At 39.4% G+C, this 26,816-nt stretch overlaps 4 protein-coding genes and 1 non-coding gene across 5 annotated transcripts; 3 read left to right on the forward strand and 2 right to left on the reverse strand.

Moving 5' to 3' along the window:
- The first annotated feature begins 1,798 nt into the window (after nt 1-1,798).
- Nucleotides 1,799-2,977, forward strand: LOC114447616 (proteinase-activated receptor 2-like). The gene is made up of 3 exons (XM_028424005.1): nt 1,799-1,978; nt 2,164-2,345; nt 2,431-2,977. Exons 1-3 carry the CDS (start codon nt 1,799-1,801, stop codon nt 2,975-2,977), a joined length of 909 nt encoding a protein of 302 aa, XP_028279806.1.
- Nucleotides 2,978-3,718: 741 nt separating this feature from the next.
- Nucleotides 3,719-5,223, reverse strand: LOC114447718 (gonadotropin subunit beta-2). Its single transcript, XM_028424127.1, has 4 exons — nt 5,176-5,223; nt 4,812-4,885; nt 4,452-4,570; nt 3,719-3,952 (listed from the first exon to the last, which is right to left on the reverse strand). Exons 2-4 carry the CDS (start codon nt 4,882-4,884, stop codon nt 3,719-3,721), a joined length of 426 nt encoding a protein of 141 aa, XP_028279928.1. The 5' UTR covers nt 4,885; nt 5,176-5,223.
- A 414-nt stretch (nt 5,224-5,637) lies between these two features.
- Nucleotides 5,638-5,709, forward strand: trnae-uuc (transfer RNA glutamic acid (anticodon UUC)). Its single transcript has one exon. It is a non-coding gene; the product is annotated as a tRNA-Glu (tRNA).
- Nucleotides 5,710-6,357: 648 nt separating this feature from the next.
- cox20 (cytochrome c oxidase assembly factor COX20) lies at nt 6,358-9,238 on the forward strand. The gene is made up of 4 exons (XM_028424128.1): nt 6,358-6,506; nt 7,329-7,443; nt 7,594-7,657; nt 7,853-9,238. Exons 1-4 carry the CDS (start codon nt 6,474-6,476, stop codon nt 7,995-7,997), a joined length of 357 nt encoding a protein of 118 aa, XP_028279929.1. The 5' UTR covers nt 6,358-6,473; the 3' UTR covers nt 7,998-9,238.
- A 2,661-nt stretch (nt 9,239-11,899) lies between these two features.
- Nucleotides 11,900-25,937, reverse strand: LOC114447617 (solute carrier family 22 member 7-like). The gene is made up of 10 exons (XM_028424006.1): nt 25,557-25,937; nt 19,235-19,338; nt 18,990-19,144; nt 18,748-18,916; nt 17,529-17,649; nt 16,781-16,890; nt 15,953-16,167; nt 15,170-15,278; nt 14,210-14,416; nt 11,900-11,903 (listed from the first exon to the last, which is right to left on the reverse strand). The coding sequence occupies exons 1-10, from the start codon at nt 25,932-25,934 to the stop codon at nt 11,900-11,902; spliced, it is 1,572 nt and encodes a 523-aa protein (XP_028279807.1). The 5' UTR covers nt 25,935-25,937.
- Nucleotides 25,938-26,816: the final 879 nt, after the last annotated feature.

The raw sequence follows: 26,816 nt of genomic DNA on the forward strand, positions 1-26,816 counted from the left end.
GACACACATGAGGGCAGGGCAGGTAATCAACAAGGAGGGAAAACACAGGAAGTAAAACACAAGACAATACACAGGGAGGACAGGACTATCAAAGTAAAACAGGAAGCACAAGACACAACTAAACAAAACACTAGAACAACAGGAAAATAACAATAACTAAACACAGATTAAACTAAAAACCCAAAACAAGGAAAACTAAACCATAAATAAACACCAGGTCGTGACAGATCCTGTTCACCCTAAACATGCTCCCTCAGGAAAGAATTATTTAGAGACACAGCATAAACTATTGTAGTTATGATGTGGTGCACCCAAATATGTGCAACCACATTTCGTATTTTGAGAATCAAATAATAGGTAAAAACTTTATTTTGTTGATACTTGAACAGTGCTGTAACACTTTAATAAGTAATAAGATAATTATTTTGCATTGATAAATGGTATGCCTGTGTGAATATGAATGAATTACCGTAAGTGTTATAATGATAAGTGGAACCTTTGGCATTGTGATTGTCACTCCCCGGTTGTCTACTGCGGACCACCTTCCTGTTTCCTGTTAGAAGCAACCTGGAGAACGAAGCGAGTGCTACTGGGATTCTTTTGCTATCACTTATTCTTATATTCTCAGATTCCTCTTGTTATTGTGGTCACCCTGCCCGGGAGCGGTAACACTGATGATACCAAGTTATTCGTATCTACAAAACCTAAAGAAACAGAGCCATTAGTCTGACTTCAGGCATGTCTTAAGGACATAAAGGTCTGGGTGACCTCCAATTTTTTAACTACGTACTAAATATATGCAAATTGAAATGAACAAAACAAGTGAGAGGTTTCTCAAGCAGGTTTTAGGCGTTCAGGGTGGAGAACTGGTCACCCAGGGTCAAGTTACAAATTTCTTATTGTTGTATTTTATACCAACGGATCACATACTCAGTATCACCACCCAGCTGAGCTCTGAGTGGGATCTAACTAAAAACTAGTTAGACTCAGAGCGCACATGGGCAAACACATGCAGGGCCATCATGGCACCTGCAGACAATCCCACTTGGAGCCCATAATGGCAACCCACTCTAGATCACTAAATGTTTTCTTAGCAGACAAGTCTGTCTGTTACAATGAAAGCATTCAGTTATCATTATGATTCCTACATAAACAGCTGCACTACTGTGCTCCCACTTTCCCTCAGCCAACTCTGAGACTTTACATCATGAGGGACCCATTCAGCTTCACTTTTACAATGAGCTGAATGATAATCTGTATTAATGATACAGTGTAGTTTGAATCCATAGCATTAAAATAAACAAGATTTCTACATTTCTCCAAGTTGCTAAATGTTGGGGGATGGTTTCTACACTTACTGTGAGGTACCAGAGAAAAAAAACACAGAAAGATGTGGGTAGATAAACAAGTGTCATTATCAGGTAGCTGTCATTCTGTACAGGGTTCTCACGGTGAGCACACACTGCTGTGAGAACAGAGTGAGGTTCAACTTCCAAAGGTAAATAGTTTTTTCTTATATATTACATGGACAGAGGAACTGAACAAACTGAAGCAGCTTCACACAGGAAGTGTATGAACAACTGTGGATATATTTGTTTTAAGATCAATAATCAATGCTTGATGTACCTATTGATATTTGACTCTGTTAGCGTTCTTTATTCTTCTTTCTTTCACACAGACTCAAACTGTTATCATCGAGTGTTTACGTGAACTTTAAAGCTATAAGAATATCACTGATGTTAAACAACTTGCTGTCACTCAGGACCAACATAATCTCTCAAACACCAGATACTGAAGAATGGAGGAACTCTACAACACCTCGGGGAACCAAAGTTATGATTATAATTCTTATGATGACAACACAAACTACGGCTGCTTTTTTGGAAACTATGCATTCATCCTGTATGTAGTGACATGGATCATCTGTTGTATTGGACTTCCTTTGATCATAGTGGCCATCATCGCACTTTGTTTCCTGGTATGTACATGATGACTGACATTTGTTATTGATGGATGTGTTGGTGCAGTCTGTATGTAAAGCATTGTTTACGTGTTATAACTGCCTCCTAAATGGATGAGTGAACAGAGCATTGTGACGTCTTAAAGAGGTGTTGGTGAGACCATGTTTTAACACTTATTCACTTTTTTTAATGTTTCCTACAGATACAAAAAGATCATGTTGCTCCAGTTTTCGTCATCAACCTTCTACTTTCTGACCTTGTGCAGCTCTGCTGTATGATGGTTATGGTGACAGACAATAACTGTCACATCCTTGAAATATTTATTCCTTACTATTTTGGTCTGATGGCCAGTGTTGGATTCATGGTGTGTGTTTCCATGGAAAGGTAACTGTCTTATGTCTCATGTGTTGCTGCATTTCATCAGTTGATGCACCTTAAAAACTGTCTATGTCTCTGTCCTGTCTTACAGGTATTTGGTCATTGCCCACCCACTGTGGTACAGATACAGACGGACCATTAAATCGTCTGTGATCGTCAGCATTGTGGTCTGGATCCTTCCTCCTGTTTATATCATACTTTCCTCTCTTGGTGAAAACGTGACAGCTGCCATGCTCTCTGTGTTTCTCCTCCTCCCCTTCCCTCTGTTCATGTTCTTCCTGGTTGGGACGCTTAAAGCTCTGTCCTCAGCTCGCAGTGTCCCCTCTGATGAAAAAAGAAGGATTGTGGCTATTTTGGTGGTCGTGCTGCTGATTTACACACTGCTCTTCCTGCCTCACATCATCTATCTCCTGGTAGAAGAAATCAGAGGCTACATTTTTGGTGTTGTGTGTTTCTCTCTTCATCAGCTGAGTCCTCTTGCAGACCTGACCATGTATCTTTTTATTAGAAAAGGAGCCATAGACAACCTCTTGTCCTCACTGTGCTGTGACAGAATGGACAGTGATGCTGACCGTCCTGTCACAGTCCTTGCTGATGTCAGCAAATCAGCAGCAGATCCACAGCAAGGAGAAGTTTAGGTGAAGAGAAAGAATAAAGACCCTGAACAGAGAAGATGATACATTCACCAAGACTGGGTCAGCAGAGCAGCAGACTTTAGCACACATGATGCAGCCACAGGGAAGAATGCATGTATGTAATGCAGCATTACTGTTTCTTTGATGAAGGTCAGCCTCATCATTATTATTCAGTCTGCTAACACTGTAACAGAGACCTGCTGAGATCAATATTGACTGCAGCTTTATACTGTATATTAAATGTCTGAATGAAGAAACACTGAGTGTCTGATTGATTCAGCATCTTTGACAGTTTTGAACATTGCATGGAGTCGTTGTAGTTGGAGGTGACAGGCTGTAACTCTTGTGTAACATAATGTGTCAGACAAAGTGTGTGAGATGACTCCAAATACACACTTTCAGCTAAATATGATATTTAAATATAACAAGAGGGAATTCTGTAACACAGTGAGTGTAAGGACTGAAATACTCTTCATAGGTGATTCTATAGTAGATTAAAAGTAGAACATGAGGTAACAGTTTGACAACAGGTGCTGCTGTCTGCTTTAAATGGTCTCAAAGAAAACACTGTGACATGTAGTGAGGGTTTTTATTAGTCAGTAATTGTTCCTTTTCTGTCAGCCTCTCCACATGCTCTGTTGTACTGCTGAGTGAGCTCTTGACAGGCAGTATTTGACTGGTACAAGGCAGATAGAAACATGAGTCTCTGCTTGAACAGAACAATCTTTACATGATGCTTCAGCCCTAGTAGTAGAAAGGTGTATCATTCATGCAGAAATCAGGCTGCAGGCTCTCAAAGGTGCAGTCGGACGTTTCCATAGCACAGCCACCACAGTGGCAGCTCAAAGCCACGGGGTAGGTGACGGTCGGGTCCACACCTGGTGGGCAGTCAGGAAGTTCAAAGGTTTTGTAGTACGACTCTCGGTACGTGCACACGTGTTGGTACACGTTGATGAATGGTATCTTTCTGACAGGGTCCTGGAGGGAAGCAGAAAGTTGTGACGAGTCACACATGAGGAAGTGTTCGCATATACAGGCGAATTAACAGACAAGAAGAGGTGCAGTGTAAAAATGAGAAAAAGGGAATAACACAATCTTTGGTTCTTAAATATGTGTGTTGAAATCTTCAGTTCATGGTAATTTTACCAAAGACACTGCAAGGTTGCCTCACAGCTTTGAGGTTTCCCTCCTGATTAGCAACTAAATATCTGAGTGCTGGAAATGTAAAAAAAACATGATTAGTCAATAACTCATTCCTTTTTACTGAAAATGGGAAACAAATTGATTTGTTGACAGATTGATTAACAGATAGAGAAAGCTGCATAAAGTGATCCATCTTTGACATTTTTCCATTTTTACTTTTCTTATCAGGCAAAATACATACACGCTTTCCAACGAACATCTATCCTCTTACGCTTTCTCATTTTTTAAGTATTGACTCTCATTATTTCATTCTCCATTTCATTACCCACAATACCTTGGTGGGGCAGTGCCCGCTGCAGATGGTTGTTTCCACTGTGTGACACCGGGGGCAGCCTTCCTTCTCCAGAGACACCGTCTGGTTGATGGGCTGGCAGGACGGCAGCTGGAAGGTCGCTGGTGATGGAAGGAGAAACCGTTGATCATAAAACATCATATGCAACAGACAGAGTTACTGCTGACTCGGTCTGTGACTGAGTTGCTTCTACTTTACTGACATGTTTGACATTTCCCAACAAACATTTTGTTACACCGAAACTTTTCAGTTAAAAGTAGATTTTTTTATCTGTTAAATAGAGAATGGTTTGTAAAAAATGTTTTCTTATATCTGAATAATGTTTTAATTTCCTTCTCATACCTGCTGGAGCCAAGAGCCAGATGAAAGATGAGGCTCCCAGAAACAACATCTTTCTGCTGAGCTGTGACATCATCCTGTGTGGGGCAAAGTGGACCAATTAATCAATTGATCAATAACTCGCTTAGATAATTGTTTCTTCTGCTAACAAACTAGCGAATGACTGAACTGTGTGTTTTTATTTTTTGGTCTCTATCAGCCTCTAATGTTGGAAAAATGTTGGACATCAACACACAATTAATACAGAAATATACAAAGCCTGTCAGACACAAATCGTTGATAGATGATTAACCAGTAATATTACAGGTGATATTATATGTAGGCACATGAGTATAAAACATTCAGATGAATCCCTGGCCTGACTTACCTGTCTGCTGTCTGCAGGCAGTGTGCTGAGGTCAGCTGTCCTGCTCTGTCTTTATACAGCACACAGAGGCCTGGTATCCAGGAGCAAACCTGCTCATATTTAATGTCACCCTGCTTCAGGGGACCTGTTTGTGATGGAAGGAGGACACACGGTGCAGCTCAGAGCCTTTATTAACCCCAGGGATTAATCTGTATCATGTTCGCATCCTGTGCCTTGCTCAAGGCCACTGTGACAGGTCACTGTCGGCTTTGGTAGCCAGTTTGGTGTTTGGCTTTCTTTTTTATACCTTAAATCACATATGTCACACTCAAGGTCCAGCCCCCTGTTCTAAATGACCTACACCCCAAAAATATACATATCCTGCCTTGAATCTTTTCCCATAGAAATACAGGCCTACTAAAAGAAATGATTTCATTCATCATTGGTACGTACTTTTGTGACGACTGCGAGTTGTTTAGTGGGTCCCATATGGTCTAGCGGTTAGGATTCCTGGTTTTCACCCAGGCGGCCCGGGTTCGACTCCCGGTATGGGAACTACGATTTTTTCCAGTGCTTGTATCTCTTCTTAGATAACCCTATTGTGTTGTGTAAATTTTATGAAATAATGGGGTTATTTAATGATTTCTGCTATAGTCGTTTCTTAATAATCTTACCTTGAAGTACGGAAAGTGGTGCATGTAAAGGATATTAGTGTAGGACTACTTGTCCGGTTGTTGTGGAAATATTTTTTCAACAGGATAAAGACAGGTAGTTACCTGCTGGTGAAATAATCTTGCTGACAGTTCCTGTTTGACAATGTTAATTTTAGACATCCTGTCCTCTAGAGCCACATAAATCCCATAAGGACGTATTAGGATGCAGCAGGGTGAGTCAGGTTTTCTTGGGGTTCATTTCATCAGAGTAACGTAACAGTTACGTTTACACCTCCTTCCTTACATTTCCGGCATGCGACAATTAAAATATCTACATGTAAAAAAACGTATATTTTCAAGCTCATATTAAATTGTGATGTTGCTTTGCATATTTTTATAAAATATAAAAAACAAAGGGTTAAACAAAACATTAAACCTATTGTATAACGATTTTTATTTATGAATTATATTATGAACCTGAAGCAAGCGTGCACGCCGGAACAAAACATCACAGCTTTTGTAGTCGGTAAATAATAAGCGACGGACTCGTTCGGCTAGTACAGCGCATGCGCACATGCAATGCTGTTATGAAAATGGTTGTAGAGAGTGTTTTATGCAAGGTAAATTGACCCCATACATTACAGGAGGAGACAACACGGTGATATAATGTCAGGAAACGACGAGGAGAATCAGAGCAAGGTGAGAGCTTGATGGAAATGTACGTTGTTAAATGAAAACTCTTAAGAGTTCCGGTCAGATCCCGGTGTTCAGAAGGTCAACGCTGGAGCTAACGCCCAGTCTGACTCATTTAGTTTTTTTATGTTATCGTCGTGGCGTTGAAAAGGTAGACACGAGAGAACCTGGTAAAACTTGTTGGCTACGTCATGTGTTTATCTGTTGAATGTTCAACTCTCGGCTGAATTGATGTTCTTTGGTATCGTCAGACACAATCAGCTACCGTAATAACTGACAACTGACCTGCTAGGAAAGAAGCATACAACTTTGGTACAAACACGAAATTCATATTGTTGTATGTGTTTAACGGATTCTCTACAATAATCCGCCATGCTACAGATTTAAGCACAAGGTTCCGGTAAAATACTGTTTTAGTTCAGCTCAAAAAATCCCACACACAAGCAGCAGCTGCAGTAAAGACCTGGCAAACCATCTCAAGATGCAGTCATTGGCTACAAAGGGTTAAAGGCAGTCGTTATGTTTGTAATCATGTTACCATCAAATGAAGCAGGATGTCTCCTTCATTTGAATGTATTGTGGTGGTGTACAGAAGACAAATGCCAAAAAGCTTCTAATATTTATGAACCTGCCTGTATCATGGTTAAATGATTTATAATGTTTACATATACTGAAAAAGCTGGCTGTGCATTTCTTTTCAGTAAAAACAGCATCATTGTTCTTCTCTTGACCACATTCTTGCCAATGTACTCATTAATTCCAGGTCTTCAAAACTAACTAAATATGTCTATTCCTGTGATTTATCTTCTCGGTGTGTCTGTCCTTTAGGGTTTTAAGATACTGGGGATCCTGGATGTGCAGAAGACTCCATGTGCCAGAGAGGCCTTTCTTTATGGAGCTGGGGGCTCCGCAGCTGCTGGCCTGTTACACTTTTTGGCTACTAGTAAGAATTTTTTTTGAGTCAGGCCTGTGCGTATATGTGCACCTAAAATACAATTTGATAAGTTGTCTGGATGGACCAGTATTCAGTTGTAGTCCTGGTATATTTTCCTGTATGGGTTGTACACCTTGAACTCTCTCTTGCTGTCTGCAGGTCGAGTGAAGAGGTCTTTTGATGTGGGATTTGCAGGTTTTATAGTCACCACACTTGGATCATGGTAGGTTTTTTTGGAGATAAAACATTTTCTTCTTCTGTCTGTTTTCTGACAGTTTAATATGAATATTTTCATATGACTCGATGCTTGAAAGGAAAACTGTGTTTCCTGACTTTCTTCCCAATGCTTATTTCATCTGTTTCTCTCCTCCTCAGTTACTTGTCAGTAACACAAATTCTCCCCCATCTCTGTCTTCAGGTTTTACTGCAGGTTTAACAATGCTAAGCTACGTATCCAGCAGAGGTTAATACAGGAAGGCATCAAGAACAAGGTGGTTTATGAAGGAACTGTTCTGGATCCCACAAAAAAGCCCAATGCAGAAACTCCGTCAGGCCCCACCTGACCTGCAAAAACCCTCCTCTCAGTTCTGCATAAGGATTTAAAGCTCAAGAGAGGACACAGACTGAATAAACTGCACTGTATGAATGATGTAACAGTCAACTGAAAGAAGCTCACAAGTGCAAATTCCAGCATGTCAGTGTAGACCTTCATCATTTAGGAGCCACAAATCAAGAGTGCCCACTTTCAGGTATCTAAGGAAAAGATATTTTGGTTCATTTCACCCACTCTGCTCTTCTGTCTAAGAGTGTTTTGTAAAATGCAAAAACTAGTGTGTTGCTTTCTGTGTTTTATCACACAGCATGGAATTACTATTCAATCAGCCGGATTACTTGATCACTTAATATGTAAGTGTGTGACAAAATAAATGGTTAAAATTTTTTTAAATAACCAGACAAATGATCTGAGTAAGTTTGTTTGATGAATAGAAGTCTGTGACATCTGGCTCAGGACAAAGATATGAATCTCTTCAGGATCCAGTTAGGAAACCATTCCTCTTTTTTTGTTAATTATTATTATCTGTTAATACTGAATCTGTAGTAACATCTAAGATTTAGGAGTGAGAATTATTTTTTCTGGATGTCTATTTTTGTAACATGTTGGAAATTTCTCCTGTTGTGCAACATAGAGGTCAGCAGGTGTCACTGTCTTCACCCTGTGAATGTTTTCCACATAAGTAGGAGGCATGATATCTAAATGATCATATAAAAGAGGCTAGTGACTTCAGATTAAAATAATTTAGAGCCCAAAATAATTAACTGTCAGACAGAACAGAGAGTCCAAACTGATTGATTGATTCAAAAAGTGTGTTTATTTTGATGGGTTATTCAGTCCTGCAACCACTGTTATTATATGATCAGCAAGCCTTCCTTGTTTTCAGCAGACACACAGATGACTTTACATTGCTGTGTTTTTTTTCGCTTTCTGCAGTGTTGAGCAGAAAGTGAAAGCACGGCCTCGCAAACTGCAAACAGATACACTGTATCAACAGTTCTGCAGGCAGTTGTTTATTTCTGAAGTGTGTTTATGATAGTCAAAAGTATTTTATATTTCTGGGTATAGAAGCTGTAGAGTTTGGTTTGTCAACAGATTATTCTGACCATAACTGTATTGTGCTTTTTTTCCCATGATGCAAAGCAACATGGCCTTTTCACATGTCTCTGTCAGAATTCTTGCTTAGAAAAAGCCTAGATGAGAAATATCCTCCAAAATAAATATAAACCCATATTCCCACAAATCACCATGGATCCAGTCCAGCAGATGACGTTGGGTTTTATTGGATCATTACCACCACAGTACAAGAAGGTGATTCATGTGATTCATTAATCAACCTCATAGGCCCTGGTAGTGTCTGTTCCCCCACAGGAAGCAGCACTGTGAGTTTCAGCTGTTCAGCAGTGTTTCAGCAGTTGCAGCTAACACCTTCTGTACAACAGCTTGGCCTGCTGTCACATTTTTGAGATTTGAGATTACAATCATTCCAATGACACAGTTCAAAATGTCTCCCATTTTTTTAAAAATGTATTTAGTTATCGAGTCATTTTACTTTTACTTTGTTTAGAACTGAAGAAGCCTTCACATCCAGCCTGGTTACCTCTGTGTCAACAACCTGCCCCTTTAAAAAAAGAGGGTATTAACTGTAGAGCCACACAAACAGTTCAGATAAAGGCTTCCACAGTATATTGACATCAAATTTACATGCAAATATCCACTTCATGCATTATAAGTTCATACAGCCCTCATTCAAAGCAGCTGAGCTCTGTGGAGATAAGGAGGCTCAACACCGCAGTAAATACTGTCACACATACCTACAGAATTATACCGACTGTCAGAAACATTATCTCTGCATAGAAACTAAGATATTTGAACAGGATTCAAAACTAATCTCAAACCAAGTTTTTTTTATAGTCTTGCGGTGAAGGTCTTTGTCAGATGAAGTTGATTCAATACTCTCCTCTGGTAAGATCATTTTATTTCTTAAAACTAACAAACAGTGTATTTTTAAATATGTACACGTACATGGCTTCATCAGATAGGAGTAATGAAAGCTAATATGATATAAATGAATGACGGTTTACAGTATAAAACACATTACATTTTCTGTCCTGCTGTATATTCAGACTCCAATGTGTATTACTGCGTATATTTAGACACATTTTGATGAATGAAAGCAGACAGAGAAGGAAAGCCTTTATTTGTGACATTCAAAGTAAAAGGCCTTCACATTTAATAGAAGTGAAAGTCTGTGGTTCTTATTTTGATTCCACAGATGTCTGATGCTCCTGTTTTCACCTCAGGGACTGTTCCTGGGACCTAAACAGCTAACAGACATAAATAGCCACTGTGCAGCTTCATATGGCCAACAGCAACTCAGTGACAGCAGCTGTCCCTGATAACATCGTCACTGGCAACTTCTCTGGCAACAACAACAGCACATCTGCTGCTGTGCAGTTGGCTAATGTGATCAGTTGGTTGACATTCAGTATCGGGCTGCCTGCCATTGTACTGGCCATGTACACCCTAAAGAATCTGTCCAAAGGTTTGTTTAAACTGTGAGTTCACACATTATTTATCTGTTTGTGATTATGTAGAACCAGTGTTAAGTGTTGAATACTGAAAGGTGATCTAGATGTGCCAAATTGTTGTTAGTACTTTCCACTTGTGTTATTGAGGAGATCTGTCTGTGGTTGTCTGTAATTCCCACCCCTATCCTCTCTGTCCAGGTGAAAATAAAATTCCTATGCACGTCATGTTCCTCCTGGTTTCTGACATCATCAGTTTCTTCAGTCGTCCCAGTGTGGATCAGAACGTGGACAGTGGGACTGTCTTCTCCTCCAATGCTACTGACTTTATCTTTTATTTCGGCGTTATCTCCAACATCACCCTCATGGTGTTCATAGCCCAGGAGCGCCACCTCCTGGTGGCCTACCCGCAGTGCCTCAGCTGCTACACCATTATCAGGAGGTCCCCTGTGGTATCCTTGGTTTCATGGGCTGCCCCCTTTGCCGTCCTGGCCCTGGCAGTGCTACAGTATAACTTATGGTTTGCTGTGTCTCTGCTCGCTCCTTTCCCCTTCCTCCTCTTCTTTGCTGTCGACTCCTGGAGGGCCTTGATCTGCTCTCGATCCAACCCCCCCACCCCAGAGAGGAGGAGGACGGTGTTGGGGATCGGGGCCATCTGGGCAAACTACACTCTCCTTTACAGTCCATTTATCCTCAGCATCCTCCTGGAGGCTCTGTCCTTCAAGGAGTCAGTGCGCTACCTGGGGCTGGTGTCTCACCTGCTGCTCTACCTCAGCCCTCTGGTGGACCCTTTCCTCTATATATTCATGACCAAAGGGATCAAAGAGGTGCTGCAGGCCCTGCCCTGCTGTCAAAATTGTCAGAAAAAGAACATGAGACCCACTGTGAACACTGTGGCTGAGACAGTAGAGACACGACTCTGAGGAGGAAAGATGTCCAGTGTGGACATGCAACAACCAACAGAAAAGAATTGAACTGAAATAGAATCTGTTGTCATAGTGAAGAGAAATGTAGCACTGACATGAGTACAGCATAAACCATTTGATGTATAAGACCTTAGCTTTAAGTTAGAAGGTCACTTTATGTCAATATTTACTTATTATTCTTTTATGAGAATAATACATATACCAAGACAAAATAATTATGGTTATTTGTTTTTCTTTTCCCTGTTCATCATCACACTACATTTAGTTGTGTGTTTCAGATACAGTAACACTGTTGCTTTGGTACCAGTGACAGGTTTTATTTATCTGTAGATGAGGCTGTTCTGTTGTTTACAAATGATAAAAAAAAACAATTTCAAACAAAAACAAACACTTAAAGCTTGCTGCGACACCGGTATTGACACCCTTTCCTATAAATCAGTATGGAAACACATTGTGACTCACCTGAGGTAAATCACAAATGAGAATCATCTGTGATAAATTGTCGGTACCCATGTGATATTGATTAACCAATGAATGATGACTTCAGTTTTTTTTATTAACCAATATGTTTTGTTACATTACATCATGGCATAAAGTGTTCACAATGGCCATGCAAACAGAACAGGTGCATTTAATATAGTTTTTAAAAAAGAAAAAAAACAAGACGATGCTAGGGCTTATTTAGCAGATCCTATTTGTCAATCAGATTAAAGAGTTTGATTGCATATTTACCTTATTTTAAGGGCTTAAGTAAAGGATATACATTCATTAAAAAACACAAAAAATCTAAGATTAACCAACATGTATTTGCATTTGTTTATGTAAAATTTAGGAAATCATATTTTTTTTTTATTTTCTGAAACAAAACTACAAATAATGTAATTTTAAAGAGGACTTGCAGAACTTGTTGATGAAGGGATAGTTTAACAGGTAATCTTGGAATGGTGAAGTCACATCTCAATAATAGATCTATGACTTCAGTGTTTTAACAAGTACCATACACCACACGTTAAACCAAGCAGGGCTTCGTGGTTAAAGGCCAATGAGGACAACAGAAGAAAAAAAAACATAAAAAAGGAATTACTGATCTTGGCCAAAGAGTACCTGGAAAACCACGGTCCTTCTGAGAATGAGGATACATAATGATGTGGGACTGTTTTGCTGCGTCTGGTACTGGAGGCTTTGACTGTAAACGTTTGGAGGCTGTCATCGCTGCCAAAGGGTGTGCAACTAAATATGAAAGGAATGTTTTCTTCTTCGAAATTACAACATGTAAGTTGGAAAACAAAATCCTAATGATATCAATTTGGTACATCTTCATTTATTTCTGAAGATATTGTACAAGTTATACAAAAAATGAAGTGGTGAAATAATAATGGTGAGCAGGACTGTATGTAACAAAGTCCATGCTGAGTCCTAGCTGTGATGCTAAACCACTGCTGAGCTCCTGGACTCCAGTAAAACACCAGACGGGTCATTTAGCTCTTCTCTGAAATGACATGAAAAATAAAGCAATGATTTGAATATTTCTGTGAGAGTCTGTAACCCTGTCAAAATATATTGCAGTATACATATTGCGAGATATTATAAATTCAAGTTTGTATTTTTATGTTATTTCTGTAACCTGTGTAAATGGGCCCATCACGTTAGAGGTCAAAGGGCATTAGAGGGCGGGGTTCAAGAATGAGAGGAGAGGGAGTTCCAAGATGAAGAGAGACTTTTATAATCATTGGGTGAACGTGTTCGACAAGGACTCTTTAAGAACCCTTAATTGTAATATAGGTAGTCAGTTCGAGTACTCAACAGAAGATAAAGTTTAATAAATTTAGCTGGTGAAACCGTGGCTAGCGCTTTTCTATGGATTTTGCTATGGTGCTAGCAATCAGCTAGCTCAAGAAGTAAAGCCTGTGTGCATCACGTCGCTGACAGAGACCCCAGAGGAGCCAGAGAGTGTTGCCGACTGGAGGACTTCATCCGACGTCATCTGCCCTGCCATGAGTTCTCATCTCCAGTGTCTCCTCCTTTTCAGCTACAATTTGAAGGTACTAATGTTTTGTTTGCCTTCAGGCAAATGAACTATTTTGTTTTAAGCTACAACGTATTTTTTGGGTCTAGCAACTATAGAACTGAGTATTTTCATTTATTAAATTATTGCCGGCTATAGGTTTGATTAGTTAGGCCCATAGGTCAGCATTGTGGGTATTGATTTTATGTCGAATTGGATCCCGACAGGATTAACAAGGGGGTGGCAGCATTCAAACTTATAGAACCAACAAAAGGTTTACAATACTTTGTTATAAATGAGTGTGGACACTGACTGTTTTTGACATTTGGAATTACTTTAATAATGTTTTAGAGAGTGAAAGTAAGTTCAGAGATACTACATCACATGGTAATTGCAAAGTAAAGTGTAATGTTATTGGTTTATTAGATATTTAAAGTGAAAGGCGTTACATTCTAAAAGAGTGTAATTATATAAACATAAGGTAAGTTGAGGTGAGTTTATTAGTAAAACATCTACCCACACTGGATATAGAAAAGAACTCATGTTAGCCACCTCTCATTATGGCCACCATAATGAGAGGTGGCTAACATGAGTTCTTTTCTATTCTTTCTTTCTTTCTTTTCTTCATGCTAAAGAGGCACTACAATACAAGTCATCACATCCCTGGATTACATGTTTTGTCCAAGCAACCACTAAAGGGCACCAGAGGAATTCTTCAGAACAAGCTTTATATGTTGTGCCGTTTATTTATTATTTTACTAACCTTGGTTTTTCTATGTCGTCAATGGTCTCTGGCAGCCTGACATTCAGTGTCTCTGGAAGCAGCAGGGACACCAGGCCAGAAACAGTGGCCATGGAGCAGAGGATGATCTGAGGAAGAGGAGTCCACACATCCTCCAGCAACAGGATGAGCGGGGCCACAGACACTCCCAGACGACTCATGAAGTTGGTGTAGCCCAAAGCATTTTGCCTGGTAAGACAGAGCACAAGACTTCAACCAAACAATGTAAAACAAACTCTTTGGTTACGTTCAGACTGCAGGCTAAAGTGACCCAAATCTGATTTTTTTGTATCTAATATTTTCATGACTTTCATATGTGGTCCTAAATCAGATATGTATCCGATTTTTTGCAATGCGACCTCAGTCTGAACAGCTATGCAGCATATATCTGACTTTTGCGTCAGTGAAAGGTGACAGACGTCACAATTCTGCGACACAGCACAACAAGCGCCTGTTTCCAGGAAGTAGAGCCCAACTGCAACACGCTTGCTCACAGATACAGGTTGCGGGAGATGTTGACTCTCTTGCCGTGAAAGTGATACAGAAAGGCGCCTGCAGTCGTATTCAAAGGTTTTCGTCAGTCTGAAATTATGAATGAAGTCAGTGTCGCAGTCACATCACTATCCCACCACTCCACACCCACACATATCTCTGAACAGATGTTGCAGCTACTGCTCTCTTCCTTCTCAGTGTTCTTCCTAATATTATTTGGTTGTAATTATGTTGGCTACGATTCAACGTTAACTTAAACAAAGCCACACAAGCACACATTGTGTGATGTCATGTCCTCTTCTGTGCTTCACTTTAGGGCCGCAGTCTGTTCACACAGGAGTGGTAGCAGTCACATATTATTTTTTAAACACCAAAAAATCCGAATTGGGCATTAAGACCTGCAGTCTGAACGTAGCCTTTGTGACCGCCCGAGGACAGAATATAACTGACCTGATGACTGTGGGGTAAAGCTCAGTTGTGTAGAGGAAGACTGTTGTGAAGGAAGCTTCTGAAAGACCTTTTCCCAGAGTTGCAACAACAGCACGTACCTGCCACAGATCTACAAAATGTACAGTAAACAAAAAAGTATGTTAGTAAAACTAAGAGAGATCTACGGATACCAGCTGCAGAGATATCTGCCTTCCACAGTTTCTGCATGTAGTTTAGTAAAGAAATAGTTCTTTCTTTAAAACGTAAATAACTCAATTGCATTCACTTTTAACATCTAGTGTGTGTATATCTGACACCCCCATGTGGTCAGATGTGTATAGCATGTAGGTCAAAATGACCAAAAAGGACAAAGTACATGGGATACTTTGGGATTTTTATGTTGTTAAAGGGTCTGGTCTTTCTGTGGAATTTTAGCAGCCTTTATATACATGCTGTCCTGGCAAAAATGTGTCATTTTTGAACCAGAAGACAATCAACGGATTGTGCTGGTCATGTCTGAGGATGTGCTGTGGAAGTGGATTTGATATTTTGGGTACATTTAATCTACTTGCATTATAGTAAATAAAGGCAGACCTCTTACAAACTTACACCAAAGCAGTCTAGATGCATAACAGCACTGCAGTCCAGAGGAAAACATATATATTTGAGTTTGGGGGTGTAACATCTTAAACATAACTAAAGCTCTAGAAATATTCAGCAGAAAAATTGGTAAAACAAACATGATTGTACCTTGCACGTCCAAATGTGTACAAGTGTGTTTCTTTCTGGGAAAAAATAACATACTTGTTGGCATGAAGATGTTTATTGCGATGCACAGTCCTGTCAGTAAAAGCGTGCCTGCCTGGCACATCCTCCGTCCAGATTTGTTGAGAAACCAATAAATCATCAACTTGGCAGGAACCTCGATGGCTGCATAGATGAATTGTGTGAGGTACATGTTCAGACCAAACCCACTAATATTCAGGCTGATTCCATAATATGTTGAGGCAACGCCATACCTGCAAATGACAATGAAAATTACACACCACACTGTTAAACCAGTAGGTGTTTTAAGAAAACATACTTGCCTAGGCCTGTCATGATAAAAAAAAATTAGCTAATTAATAATGATAATAATAACAATAATAATAGCAGGCTGTATGCATAAGCTGTTTAAAGGTGAATAGTGTCGAAGTGCTATACCAGAGTTTTACACCTTCAGCGCCCTCTGCATTACTGTAACCAACGTCAAAGCCCTACGGTTCAGTGTGACGCACCATGACACAGACAGTGAGCTGAAAATGATCTGCTCACAACATCATGTAAATGTTATACAATGAGTTAAAAAATAAGAATTATCTGTTGATTTTGTATGAGTTATAGTTTAGTTGGTGGGCCAAAAATAACATATTTTAAAACATAAGCCGCGGGCCATTTTTGGACACCCCTATGTCATTCAGTTTTTTCTCGACTTTTGTCATCTACTGTCTTTGGTAGAGAGAAGGAGAGGAGACGAGGAAAACAACCAACTATGCATATGGAAATTATCATGGCCAGCAAACTTATCGAGCTTGTTTTAATGTATTGTACACTTAAATGATTTGTTGCTTATCGCGTCAGGCCTCTACTCACCACACAATCCCTGTCAGTAAAGTCAGCCGTCTCATCTTTGGGGTTTTAATTAGATCAACGTAGGAGTAGTTTTTCTCCTGCTTTTCCAGGACTTCCACGGTGGAAAGAGTCTGTACAGAAGCACAGGAGTAATGTTAAGTACACAAAAGTATAAAGGTTTTGTTAGTGCTGCGCTGTATGACCAAAATTCTATATTAATGTATTCTTATTATCGGTTTCTGGTATTTGATGCTATTTGAATATTACTTAATATCAAGTAGTATCATGATTAATTGAAGCTTTTTCTCAATTACTATTATTTTTGAATAATTATTTTTCTTTGTTTAAAAATGAATAATAATTTGGAGGGGGGGCAGTAGTTAAATATACTCTTTGCTCTGAGTGAGCGCAGACTAGATGAAGGAGGCGGAGTCACGTGAAAGAAATGTGTTCGTGTTCCCAAGGTGGCAAGAACAAAAACAAAATTAATTTGGGCCCAGGTATTTCATATGTCACAAGAAACATGTGTTCAGAAATTCTCATGTGGCTGTCCATTTTCACCACAGTCAACAACTCCACTAATACTTGTGCCCTATTCCATGTATGTTTAGCGGTTTAGCCACCATGTTGTTACAGACATTTTTGCTATTTAAACCTGTGTTGCCAGTATATGAAAAATTAATGTCACAACACAAATATAAACCGGTTTTCGGTGCAAACTGGTATACCACCCAGCACTAGGATTTGTCTCCATCAGGTTAAAACTCACCTCCGCGTTCAAGTTAGATGAAAATGGTCTTTTGTTGAACTTTGCACATCTGTCAAGGTAAAACTGGGCTCTCTTCACTTTACCGTTGGCTAAAAGCCATCGAGCAGATTCAGGAATCCACCTGTAGTTTTTATCATTGAAAATACAGTGATGGTAAACAGAAAGTCCATCGTCTTTGGAATCAGTTTCCCCTCATCAGGACAATAAATAACTCATCTAGTCCTCAGCAGGATTACATTTAGGTAAACACAACCTCAGATGATGATGACATACTACACAGAGTTAGTATGTATTTAACAAAAATGAAGCCAAAAAGAAGAAGACCACGGTTCAAGCCTGGAACCACCTTTAGCAGCAATGACTTGATTTATTAACTGAATGATCCTATCCCTTTCATGCCATCATGGAGGAATTTTGGCCCACTCTTATTTAATGTTTAATTTAGTTTTAGTTGAGGTTAGCACAGCTTCTTCAAGGTCTTACAACAGTATTTATGTCAGGTTAAGGTCCAGACTATTCAGCTTTTTGCAGGACATTGACCCTTTTCCTTCCTTGCCTCTGCGGTGCTTGTAGGTAAAAAAGGAACTTTAAAGTTTGCCCTGGATTTTACAGGGAGGCTGTGAAGAGAAGACAAAATGAGGGAGCTATGATCTGTCTTGCTGATTTTGCACCATTTTGGATCAGATGGAGACTTTTCATAAAGGTATTCATTCTGAAATGCTCCTGATTATAGTTCACAACTGTAGAAAAGCTATCATAGTCTTGTAGCCAGGTCTTTTAACTCCTGTGTACCGATCACTGCTTTGGACTTTGACCACTGGTTTTTGCCTTTGCCCATTTGGATACCTTTGCCTCGCGGACTGAACTTCTGTGTACCGATCACTGCTTTGGACTTTGACCACTGGTTTTTGCCTTTGCCCATTTGGATACCTTTGCCTCGTGGACTGAACTTCTGTGTACCGAACCTAGCCTGTATTAAAACCCTGAGTTTGCTTTTACCTCCGACTAAGTCTGCATTTGTGTCCTCCATCTCACAATCCCCTGACAGTATCATTGTGTTAACAGACATGGCTTTTCCATTTTAGTTTCATTTTTGTTAAATAAGACTGAAATATGTCTTGTCTTGGCTGTTCATCAATATTTTTTTTACCTTGACTGAATAACAAAACCTTAATTAAAACATCTCCACACACACTGAAAAAATTTGTCTCCTACCTACCACCAGGTCAACACAGCAAATCCTAATGGAGCTGTCACAATCTGAGTCAGCGTCCTCCAGTCATTAACCAGAAAGGCAAATCCAGCCAGCAGCATGTTACCCACAGACCAGGACAGGCTGGTCAATACACCAATGAATGACCTGTGACTTGTGTCCACCCACTCAATGCCTGTGGATGCAGAAAAATGACCAAATGATTTCATGTTAATCATTCAAATCTGCTTTTAAAGCTGAAAACTCACTTAAGACTATGGAGGTGATGCTGATTCCTGTCAGTCCAAACCCAGTGAGGAATCTCAGCACTGCAAACAGGATGTAGGAGTTTGCGAACGTGCTGGAGAAGCCGAACACAATTGACACGATGTACGAGGCCAGAAGAGTGCTTTTTCTGCCATACCTTGAAAAACAAATACAGTTAATGATGTATACATCACAGAGCAGAAAGCAAATGAATCCATTATGTTTGTGGAGTGCTGGATGTTTATACTTATCACAGAAGTATCCAAAAGCTAAGGCCCCCATCATCACTCCAAAAAAGAATATTGTGCTTGTGGTCTTTGGCAGACTCTTTCTGTCACAGACAAGATCCCACTGAAAGAGAACATTGCAGAGAAAGAGGCCACACAAGACATTTGTTAAATACAGGTCTAAAAGACATCATAAACAGCCTCATCTACTGTATGATGCACAAAGATTGTAGCCTGAAGAGGAGCGTTATCCAAAACCCACAACCTTCAACTCCACTCCTGACACCTTGCCCACTGGGTCGTTGTGTTCTTAAAATTTGAGAACAAATCCCAAAACCTGGATAAGTGTTTAAGGCCTATATAAAATGTCCCTGCTGCTGCAAAGCAGTCTGATAACACTTAGATACATATGCAGTAAGAGTTTAGTAACACTGCTCCTTCTACCACATGACCCAGCCCTCATATCTTACTAACAGACAAATCTGGTACACACAAAATGTACTTTGCATCATCCCCCATCATCACTCCAAAAAAGAATATTGTGCTTGTGGTCTTTGGCAGACTCTTTCTGTCACAGACAAGATCCCACTGAAAGAGAACATCGCAGAGAAAGACTTATGGTACTGTATATTCAAGCCACCCAAAATATTTGGTAAATATACAGTGCTCAAAAAAATAAAGGGAACACTTAAACAACACAATGTAACTCCAAGTTAGTCACACTTCTGTGAAATCAACCTGTCCAGTTAGGATCAACACTGATTGTGAATCAATTTCAGCTGCCTTTGTGCAAATGGAACAGACAACAGGTGGAAATGAGAGGCAGTTATCAAGACAACCCCTATAAAGGAGAGGTTCTGCAGGTGCTGACCACAGACCATTTCTCTGTTCTCATCATTTCTGCCTGATGTTCGATGGTATGGGGAGGCATTTCTTTGGAGGGCTGCTCCATGTGCTAGCAAGAGGTACCCTGACTGCCATAAGGTACTAGGATGAGATCCTCAGACCCATTGTGAGACCATATGCTGGTGCAGTGGGCCCTGGGTTCCTTCTGATGCATGACAATGGTAGGCCTCATGTGGCTGAAGTGTTTCAGCAGTTCCTGCATGATGAAGGCATTGATGCTATGGACTGGCCTGCCCGTTCTCCGGACCTGAATCCGATCTAGCACATCTGGGACATCATGTCTTGTTCTATCCACCAACACCATGTTGCACCACAGACTGTCCAGGAGCTGACTGATGCTTTAATCCAGGTCTGGGAGGAGATCCCTCAGGAGAACATCCACCGCCTCATCAGGAGCATGCCCATTTTTTTTTAAATATATTTTTATTAATTTTAAGGTACAGCATGTATAGCAACAACAACAACAACAAAAAAGAAAGTACATTCACAACCACAACATAAAAGTCGGAACATAACACATCTATGCCTGTGACAATATTGCATGGTTACGGTTAAACAAGGGAGATGATTGGAAGAAAAAGGTTAGATTCCATACAGCAAGACATAACGTGTCAGCCATGGTTTTCGACTGATCACTTGTTAAAATAGTTCAATATAGGATCCCATGTCTTATCAAACTCCTTTCCCCTATCTTCATCATACAACCTCAATCTCTCCAAATGCAGCATGTTAGACATTTCACTCAACCATAAATTATATGGTTATATGGTATGCTTCCGTTTTCCACATACGTAGGATCAGTTTTTTTGCAATTACCATTCCAAATTGAACAGCTCTCATCTCATATTTAGTAGCTGAAGGAAAGACACTTGTAGCTCCTAAGATCGCTACAAGAGGGTTAGGTATCAGATGTTTGCCGAAAGCCATGGAAAAACACTGAAAGATGCATTGCCAATATGAATGGAGTTTGGTGCATGACCAGAAGGAGTGTGTCAGGGAACCTATAGTAGATTTACATCGATTACAGTCAGGCGAGACAGCAGGATAAAATTTATGTAGTTTCTGCTGTGAATAATGGAGCCTATGAAGTACTTTAAATTGTATAAGATTGTGTCTGGCATTAACTGAACATTTGTGCACACTATGTAGACATTCCTCCCATATCATATCGCTTAATTCCACATTCAACTCATCTGCCCATGCCTGTTTATGTACCTCTGTTAGTAGCAGAGCTTTATCAAGAAGTATTCTGTAAAAAAAGGAAACTGCCCCTCGAGTAGCTGGATTAAATTTAGTAATTGTGTCAAGAGTGTCGTGTTTATTCAGGACTTCAAAATTTGGTACACTTTTCTTAATAAAGTCTCTTATCTGTAAATATCTGAAAAAACTAGTGGTAGGTATTGTAAATTTTGCTTGCAGTTGTATAAAGGATGCAAAATTGCCATTAATATACAAATCTTTTATGGTATTGATTCCCCTTTGTTTCCAATCAGAGAAAACTTTATCATTTAAGCCGGGTGTGAAAGCATGATTTTTACAGATAGGTGCATCGGTATATACCCGAGGGGCCTTAATATACAGTTTTATCTGTTCCCAGATACGTATTGCATCTTTAATTAAAACACTGTTATTATAATGTAACTTATTGACTTTGGTAGGACTGTTAAGCAATGCTAGCAAAGAGGTATTTCTACAAAGCGACCATTCCATGCTTATCCAGGCAGGGTAGGAGTATGAAGGTGAATCTGGAGAAAATGTTCTCCACCAGGAAAGTACAGACAAGTGGGCGGCCCAGTAGTACATTTTAAAGTTTGGCAAAGCAAAGCCTCCAACATTCTTCAATTTGCACAGATGCTTTTTTGAGATTCTGATGGCTTTATAATTCCATATAAAGGGCACAATGATAGAGTCTAATTGTTTAAAGTACGATAGAGCAATAAAACATGGAAGGCATTGAAACAGATGTAGAAAACGTGGCAACACAATCATTTTAATTGCATTAACTTTACCAACAAGGGAAATGGGCAGGGTCTTCCAAAAATATATATTCTGTTTAAGTTGCTCAATTTTATTATGCCAATTCTGTTGTAAAAGATTCTTAGGATTCTTAGTCACAATTACTCCAAGATATGAAAAATCCTGAAGGGCTTTCTTGAATGGTGTAGATTGTATATATGTCATATCTATTTCCTTTGAAATTGGCATTAGTTCACTTTTATCCCAATTAACAGAAAAACCAGAAAGTCTGCCAAAGTTACTAATTAACGTCAGAAGATGAGGTATCGAAGCTTGAGGGCGGGAAATAGAAGGATGTCATCCGCATATAATGAAATATGATGTTCTCGTCCAAAGATGTCAATAGGAGATATTGATTGATTGATTGATATGATATGATTTTGCCTAATACTAGCAGCTAGTGGTTCAATACTAATAGAAAACAAAAAAGGGGAGAGGGGGCACCCCTGGCGGGTTCCCCTACTGATCAATATAGGTGATGAAATATCCTGGTTGGTTATAATTGAGGCAGTTGGGTGTGAATAAATAAGTTCAATCCACTTAATAAAGGAGGGTCCAAATCCAAATTTTTTAAGAGTAAAAAACATATAAGGCCACTCCACTTGGTCAAACGCTCGCTGCGCGTCCAGAGAGATTACTACTGCATCCTTTGAATGTTCTGCATATAGAATATGGAACAAGCGGCGCAAATTAAAATACATGTCTATCTGGCATAAAACCAGTCTGGTCTGGATGGATAATAGAACAAATGTGCTCCTTTAATCTGTTGGCTAAGATTTTCCCAAGAATTTTAGTCTCAATAGGCAATAAAGAAATAGGACGATATGAAGAGACCATTTCAGGCCAGGCTTAGGGATAAGTGCAACATTGGCCTTATATAAAGTAGGAGGTAATCTAGAGGTTTGCAAAGAGTGTTTCAGCATACGTAATATGAATGGGGCAAGTTTAAGATTAAATGCCTTAAAAAATTCAATACAAAAGCCATCTGGTCCACCAGCCTTATTGTTAGGAAAGGAGGAAATTACTTTTTGTATCTCCTTTAAATCAATATCCGCTTCTAGTAAAGAGATGGACTCATTGGACAATTTAGGCAGTTTCAAATCCTTAAAAAAAATTTCCATCAACCCTTGATCAGGTTCTCCCTGCGATTGATAGACCTGTTCATAAAAAAGAAAGAAAGAAAAAAGAAAAACATTTACTTATTTCCCCAGGATCGGTCAGAAGAGTCCCGTTATTCATCTTAATAGAATGTATGGCTCTGGATGCCTGTGATTGTTTTAATTTATGGGCAAGTAACCTGTGAGGTTTATCACCAGACTCAAAATACTTTCGCCTGACTTGGGCCAGCAAAAATGAAACATTTTTGGACGTTATGGAATTGTATTCATATTTTAACGCAGATATCTTCTTTAATATCTCTGGGTTTTCGCCTTCTCTATATAATGTTTCGAGATCTGACATTTGGTTTTCTATTTCCACTAACCTTTCTTTAGATTTTCTTTTTTCTGCTGCCTCATAAGATATTATATGGCCCCTGAGAACTGACTTCATGGCTTCCCAAAGTGTGGAGTCATCAACTTCACCATTATCATTGGTGCTTATATAAAGATCTATTTTGTTTAACAGAAAGGAGCAAAACTCCTTATCCTTCAATAGGGAATTGTTCAGACGCCAAATGGATTTTCCGGTTTTGAGATTTAATTTTAGCTTTAGAGAAACTGGGGCATGATCAGATATGATAATGTTATGATAAGTACAGTATATCAGTATATCAGTAATTTGTGACAGTAATTTAGGGTCCAAAATAAAATAATCAATCCTAGAATAAGACCTGACAGCAGAAAAGTAGGAATAATCTTTTGCTGTGGGGTTAAGAAGCCTCCAAATATCCACCAAATTATATGACTTCATAAGATTATTAAGAGTTAAACTACTCTTTGAGGCACTAGTGTGGGGGTGTTGGAAGTTGCAAGGAATGGGTCTAAAACACAATTGAAGTCTCCTCCTAAAATTATATTAGAAGTTGACATATTGGATAATGTATTAAAAAGATTTTGAAAAAATATGGGATCATCAAAATTGGGGCCATACACATTTATCAAGGTCATTGACATCCTATTCAGCTCTCCTTTAACAATTAAGTATCTGCCTCTGTCATCAGAAATAGTTTCCTTGTGGACAAAAGATATGTTTTTCTTAATAAGAATTGCTACTCCTCTGGCTTTTGTGCTAAAATTTGATTGATAGACATAAGACGCCCATGAAGGACACAACATTTTCGCAGCTGTTTTCGTTATATGTGTTTCTTGAAGAAAACAGACATCAGCTTTCAGTGCACGCAAATGTGTGTACACTTTTCCTCTTTTTAAAGGGCTATTCAGTCCTCTTACATTCCAGCTGACTAATGTAAGACCATCTTCAGTATGTTTACTTGACCCGTTTAACATATCTATAATGCAAAATGACACATTACATGACTGCGTTTTTCATCTTGTGTATTGCGGTTAGAATATCTTCATTAGTGGCCGGGGTGATAGTGCTGGTAACATTAGCGCTAGCTGCCATAGCTTCTGCCCCACTAGACGTCTCCATGTTGGCATCAGATTCAACAAAGTCTTCGCATGGAATTTTTTCGGACCGAAGTCCCTTGCCTTTTCTGCTCATTTCGTCCTTGAATTAAGCTAGACCACAGAATACAGCCTTGAAATCCCCTGGGTGAGGTATAAATTTCAATCAAAGGTGGAGCTCCCTCAAACACGTCTAGTCCGTCGCGTGGTCCGCCATCTTCCCCCCCAATCGTGATTTCTTTGTCTATTAAAATGTGGTTGCTAACCTAAATGGGACCACAAATGAGGTGATGTCATAGTCATAGGATGAAGCTGTAAACAGACAATACTTTTATTTTATGACAAAATTTGTTTTATACAGAACTTGCTTTCTGCAATAACCCAAAGGCTAATGGACAAAACTCATTGGCTTTTTGTCGAGGCAACCCATGTGATGCTAATTTCCACAGTGGCCTTCAAAAAATGTCCCTGCTGCTGCAAAGCAGTCTGATAACATATAGATACCTGTGCATAGCTATAGCTGTAGGTAATACTGCTCCTTCTACCGCATACCTCCTACCACACCCTAATATCCTACAGACACAGACAAAAATTTAGGTAACAGACAGTATGTACTTTGCATGTATGAACCTGCAATGCAAGAGTGGTCTAGTCATTCAAATTCTGAGGAAGAGGATTTTATCAGACATTTGGCAAAACCACCTCTGATTTTTATTGAGACTAATTGCTCACAGTAATTTAATACTATGGTACAAATGCCATAAAACTGTTGATAACCTGCTGCCAGAAACATGATGATTTACAGACTTTTTTAATGTTTGCCCAGAATGTGTGTAAAATCTAGTGACTGTACCTCTGTTGCCAGGGTGGAAGTGAAGGTGGAGTTGTCGTACACCCATCCACTCTGACACTGGACTGTGGACACATTGTGCCTGGAGCTGTTGGACAACAGCTGAAACTGAGGCTCTGCAAACATCTCACAGGACTTTGGCACCCCATCTTCTTGCAGGGGAACACTGACAGTCAGTTTCTGCTCCTGAGTTAAATTTCTGAAGAGAGCTCCGTCTTCCAAGGTGCTGATGTCACAGTGGTGAGGAGGCACAGCAGCGATGAAGTTGTTCAGTAAGAAGTGACAGGGCAGGACAATTCGAGGCGTGCACATGAGAATGACGGTGAGGATTTGAAAAGGTCCAAAGCCATTAATGTCCTCCAGGATGGTCTCAAACTTCATCTTCACTTTGAATCTTTAAGAAAAGTTTCAATACAAAACTATGAAAATATAAATATAGCAACAAAGCAGCAGTTACCTAACGGGAAATCAAACCCGCACTGTGGTGGTGAGAGTGTTGAATCCTTACCACTAGACCACCATGAAGAGACTGCACACGAGATGGCTGATTTTACTCGTTACAAAGCTGTGAGCAGAGTTCTGCTTTAAACTGGTAAAACTGGTGCCTCAGGTCAGAGGGAGGAGTATGGTATATAATAACTCAAAGATTTTTGAACTGTTAATACATTTAAAATAGAATGAAATTACATAAAAAGAAAATAAATATATAACATAAAATCATATAAATAATCTTATTGACTGCCAGGGGTTAAAAATGCAACTGAATCATACCCAGTAACCATCATTATGCCCTGTTGGCCAAAAACAAGTAAAAATATTTTCCTGTAAGTTATTTAAAAACACTACTGATACTAACCGTTTCATGATAAAGATAAAGATTCATGATAACTTAGTATTTGTACTTCGTTACTGTACTTAAGTAAATTTGTATGTATTTGTACTTTACTTAAGTAAAAGTAATAGTGCATACTTTATACTTTTACTACACTACATTTTGCAGCTGTTATCTGTACTTTCTACTCCACTACAAATTTTAAAAGGTCTGTAGTTACAAGTACATTTATGAATACAGTTGTGTTCATGCAGCTGTGCTGGACTGATGTGAGGTCAGACATGAAGATGGTGTCATGCTGCGAGCTGTGAGTTTGTATAATGAGCCTCAGTCTCATGACACACAGACCTGTCTATAGCTGGTTCTGGGTACATTTCAAAGATTTCTGTAATGAAAATGTAAATTAACTACACATTGTCAATTTAAAGGTA

Source organism: Parambassis ranga, chromosome 15, assembly GCF_900634625.1.
Source record: "Parambassis ranga chromosome 15, fParRan2.1, whole genome shotgun sequence".
NCBI classification, from domain to species: Eukaryota; Metazoa; Chordata; class Actinopteri; family Ambassidae; genus Parambassis; species Parambassis ranga.